Source organism: Lottia gigantea, assembly GCF_000327385.1.
Source record: "Lottia gigantea unplaced genomic scaffold LOTGIsca_687, whole genome shotgun sequence".
NCBI lineage: Eukaryota > Metazoa > Mollusca > Gastropoda > Lottiidae > Lottia > Lottia gigantea.
In genome coordinates, this window is record NW_008710340.1 from 1 (window position 1) to 5,131 (window position 5,131).

Sequence of the window (5,131 nt, forward strand, 5' to 3'; positions counted from 1 at the left end):
TAATAGATGGATTTTATAAGCCTGAAATATACTATACAGATACCGATAGTTTATACATTTCGTCTAGTAATTGGGATAAATTAAATGAAGCTGGGTTGGTGTCTGAAAACGAATATAGCAAAGGGAAGAATGATTACGGTGATGGTGGAATCATATTTGGTTTATATTTAGCGCCAAAAGTAAAATACAATATCATTCTAACTTCCGATGGTGTTTTAAAAGAAAAGAAAACGTTTAAGGGTTACTCTAACTATAAGATTAAGGTAGAAGACTACATTCAATTAGCTAGTGGACATGACGTAACGAATGAATTTAAGAAACCTTGGGTAAAAAGTTTTACTGATGGAATAGTTATTCCTAATGAAAAACAAAAGAAAGTTTTCAGAAGTTATCTGAATCTCGTTAAAAGAAAAGCACCAAACAATGAAGGAATTATGTATCCTTACAACAATAAAGATGAGATGTGTTTGGATGAAAACTATGAATTTGATGATTTCGATTATCTAACTATTCAAGAAGAGAATGAAGAGTGCTAATTTTTTTGTTTTAAATGAAGTTGAATAACAATTTCCTCGTTACCAAAATCTATAAACCTATTTTTACCATCTTTGATTTCCAGATTTATATCTTTAATCATAAAGGAATTAAGTGGTAAATACGTCGTTTGAAATGGTTTCTCTATAATTCTATATCCAATAGGAACAGTGAATGATGGAAGGCTGTAAATAATCTGACGTTTGTATTTATTGAAAAATCCACCGTTTATTAAATTGCAATGTATATTTATCACATCGATATCATTCTCGATATTAGCTTTGTGTGGTGCTAAAGTGGATTGGGTGTATATTTTTTTTTATCAAAGCCTAGTAACGTATTCAATGAATTTTCTACGTTGAAATCAACTTGACTATTATTTCTTAATATCAATTTTATTTTGTTTAGATTCAAATTACCTTCGAATTCGATATTGTTTTTACCATTGACGCTTTCTGCATATTCAGATAAGTATTCGTTAATGGCTATGTATTCATAGCTTCCTGGTAGTAAACGTATGGTTTTGAATGTAGCTCCATTATCTGTTGATATTTTTATTTGGTTATTTTTTTCGTTGATATTTCTAATGGAATTGTAAACAGAGAAATACTTTAATCCCAATTCATATTCTTGATTGCGATCCAGTTCGTACTCATAATCTAGAGATAATTTGATGTCTGATTTATTCGAGGTGATGACGAATAGTTGTTGTTTTTTTGACATTTTTAATCACGCTTTTATAATCATTTTTATCTATGATACCTTTCTCTAGGAGTCTTTTTAATATACAATTCACTTCATTAAATTGTCTGTGCGATTGATGTCCTTCCTTCATGGCCGCTAATATTACTCGTAATCTATTAAGCAATTCTTCGTTGTTGTCGGATAAAAACGTTATACCTTGTCCACTTTTTTCTCTAGCTATCAGGTCTTCCAATTCGTCTATTTCTTGTATGATTGGTGGATAATCATCTGCATAATCATCTGATTCCTCTTCATCAGGAATAACTTTATTCAAATATGTTTCAACTGCTTTCAATCTTCTTGTTTCGGGTCCTGACTTTCTTATTGCATCTAGAAATTTGGAGTATGCTAGTAAATCCTTGTAATCGGCAGTGCCAATATACCCGCCATTCATTAAATCTATTAATCCTGTCGTTAATGCAAATATTAAGTTTTTTGTGTCGATTTTGAATATAGGGGAATTTGCCCTAAATTTAATTCTAAATCCATTAAACAATAACCCCTCATCATCAATGATTGGTGTAATACTCTTTGGTAAATCTGCTTTAGGGTTTGAGAAAAGACGATTTATATCATCTAATGTCCTAATTATGATTTCATCATCTTTAATGGGATATTCTATTTGATGAGGTTCTATAGGAGCTATGGGTTCTATAGGAGGGATGAGTCTCTTTTTAATATCCTCTTGAGATTTTAATATGGGTTGAAATAGAGTCTGTAGATTTTCCGTTAATCCGAGTTGTTGTAATCTGTTATTTTCAACATGGGTTTTTATTTTATTCTTAGCTTTGATATATTCTTTGTTTCTTTTTAAAATATTATTCCAATCCATTTTTAAAAAAATAAAATTAACATATATCGTTCATAACTCTTTCACCCGCAGGTTTTCTAGTATTTACAAATACATATCCATGATCATCTGGATATCTCCATTGAGCTTTACAAACCTTTTTAAATGCATCTCTGTCCATTCCGTGATTTATCGATTGAACGATTTGAGATAAATCTTTGTCGTTTAATTCAAATAATAAAAAACAATTTGCATTTTTTCTAATGAACATAGAATCCATCCCGTAAAAAGATTGGGATTGGTATATGCAGTGACAGTTGTGATGTCTTCCTTTCGTGAAGAATTCTTGTTGAACGGCTTGATTTCTTTGCGCCACGCAGTCGTCAAACAACATTAAGTTCTTTCGCTCGCTATCAATTTGAGACAAATCTAGATCATTAACATTTTTCGTAAGAAAAACTTTTATATCCGTTGGTTTCTTTCCTTCGATGTAGTTATCTATGAAATCTTTCAATTCCACTTTTTCTTCGTTTTCTTTGTAATATTGAAATAGGTCTTGAATATCTCTCTTTGGTAGATATTCTAAAGCTTTGAGAAATTGATAATACGATTGCTCTGGTGTTGTTGTGTAGATATACAAAGAATCGAAATCTAAAAGGTTTGGTGTTGTCAACATGCTAAAAGTGAGATGAGTTTTCCCAGAACCGGAACTACCGCATATACACATGAGCATTGGGTTATTAGGAAATATTTCTGAATGATTAAATTTTTTACCCATTTTTTATTATTTTAATTTGTTCCAAAAATAACTCCTTCTCCTTTATACTTCGAAAGATATATTCCTTCTCCAGTGCGTATGTTTTTTAGAAATATTCCATTACCCTTATGTTTGACTTTGATTTCTCCTGTGTCAATACTATCTACTAATTTATTTAATCTTTGTTTAACAGTTTTCTTGGTTTCTTCACTAAATCTTTTTCCAAATGCTTTCATTGTGCCTATCATTTCTCCCACTCCTGAACCTTTCTTTTCCGTTTTAGGTTTTTCAATCTCTGCTGCCAACTTTTCCATTTTTAAATTATGTCTACGTTGTTCGTTGGCAGTTTTTGTAGCAGCAGCTTCTGCAATAGCAGCTTTCTTTGCGTTGGCAGTTTTTATTCCACCAGCTGTAGCACCAGCCACTGTAGCCGCCGCGGTAATACCAGCAAATATTAAAGGTAGGGAAAATATAAATCCACCTTCTTTTGCGTTCGCGTCAATTCTTTCTAAATCTATATCGTCTCTGACTTTACAATATTTGTATTTATCAATAAGTTTTTTAGTTATGCTGATTTTTTTACCATTATAAGTTATTGTAGTTGGTGAAGCTGTTTCAATAGCTTCTATTATTTTCATAACTAAAGTTTCTGGTGTATTTCTTACTCAATTCTTATCATTCTTCTATCTGCTATTCTAATTAAATGTTTTGCTTCTTCCAATAATAAACAATAACCTGTTACATCTCCTTGTGTTTTTTCAATTTGAATATTTATGTTCACTCCTGTTTTGAAAAGATCTTCTTGGTGAGCTGAAAGATCAAAACAGAAGATTGGATGATTAAGTGCAAAATCTACATATTCAAACTGAGGTAGATTTCCGAATAATTCACACATATTTTTATAGTTTCTATACAATTCATTATAATCCTTTGTGGTTGGATTAATTGTTAAAGGTTGGTTAGGATAATTATCGTTGTTTAATCTTACTTGAACTTTATGGATTAAAGGATCTTGAGTTTGGTTCATTGCCACTCTAAAGACATTATTGTTATTCGTTTGAGAATCTGGTAAGTTCTTGAAACCAACCATTAAATATCTTGCTGGTTTAATAATGTTGGTGATTGGCCATGTGGTGGATTCTCCAGTTAAAGTCGTGCTACCTACAGTGTTACGATGAAGAAAAGCTATTTCAATATCTTTAGTTAACGAGTTGAATGTTTTCGTTTCTACTTCAATTGATGGTGTTATTACTGGTATGAAAAGTTGGAGATTCGTTATTTCTAATTTTGCATCTTAATCATTCTCTCCAAAGAATATCTTATCGTCGTTGATTTCTCTTTGTAGATGAATTTTATATGGTAAGCCTATGGAAACTTTTCTATGTTCCAACAGACCGAATAAAGGATATAATTTCCAATTTACGTAATTACCCCACCTATTATTCTCAACAACATTATTATACTGAAGTACTCGTTTTTCGAATCCATGATTAATTGCTCGTCCTACTCTTTCTATCGTGTTTCGAGCAACAATATCAACAGCAGTATCAACAGCGCAACAATCTTACCACCCTACGAAGAAGAATTCGAAACAGTTGATAATCTTCATTGGTCTCCAGAAACAGCAAACAGCATTTATTTGTTTTGGATACACCAGCTTCAAGCATCGAGTAAGTCTTTAAACTAATTACTGGGGATAAAAATACCGAGAGGCCACCGCTAGGCCAAACTGTAGTTAACTTGAGCCGCAAAATTCTCACACCCCTTCAGCATTCAATCTTAGACCGTGGACTTAAGTTTATTCCCACACCAAAGATAGCTAACTTGAATTATCTCCGACCATCCATTGAACGATTTCAACGAAATCTTAGCTGCACATATTTTTTTCGAAACCACCCCCCACGTGGTGCTAGAACAATGTTTATTCCTAAATCCACGTGGACACCCCCTCAGGCCGCCATCCATCCTGAAATATTGAAAGCATTTGCTAGTATGAATAGCCAAACAGTGAACCTTTCCATAACACACGAACAGCCGAATCTCACACGAGTGGAACGTGAAGCGTTAAACTTACTTAAGAAAGACGATAGCATTGTTATTAAAAAGAGTGACAAAGGTTCATGTTGTGTCATTCTGAATAGGGAGGATTACGTTTCAGAAGCAGAGAATCAACTGAATAATCCTAAACATTATGCCATTTTACCGAAACCAATTTTCAAAGAAACTGCTAACATGATTAATAATATTCTTGCCGATTTAGTCAAAACTAGTTATCTCAAACAGAAACAATATGACTATCTGTCTGC

The 5,131-nt window shown here is 32.4% G+C and overlaps 2 protein-coding genes across 2 annotated transcripts; one reads left to right on the forward strand and one right to left on the reverse strand.

Annotated features, from left to right (window-relative positions):
• Positions 1 to 39: 39 nt before the first annotated feature.
• LOTGIDRAFT_176052 (hypothetical protein) lies at positions 40 to 536 on the forward strand (the record flags this gene model as incomplete). The annotated part of the gene is made up of 1 exon (XM_009065205.1): positions 40 to 536. A coding segment is annotated over one exon (497 nt), but the record flags the coding sequence as incomplete, so codon positions are not given.
• A 1,590-nt stretch (positions 537 to 2,126) lies between these two features.
• Positions 2,127 to 2,846, reverse strand: LOTGIDRAFT_146206 (hypothetical protein; the record flags this gene model as incomplete). The annotated part of the gene is made up of 1 exon (XM_009065206.1): positions 2,127 to 2,846. One exon carries the CDS (start codon positions 2,844 to 2,846, stop codon positions 2,127 to 2,129), a length of 720 nt encoding a protein of 239 aa, XP_009063454.1.
• Positions 2,847 to 5,131: the final 2,285 nt, after the last annotated feature.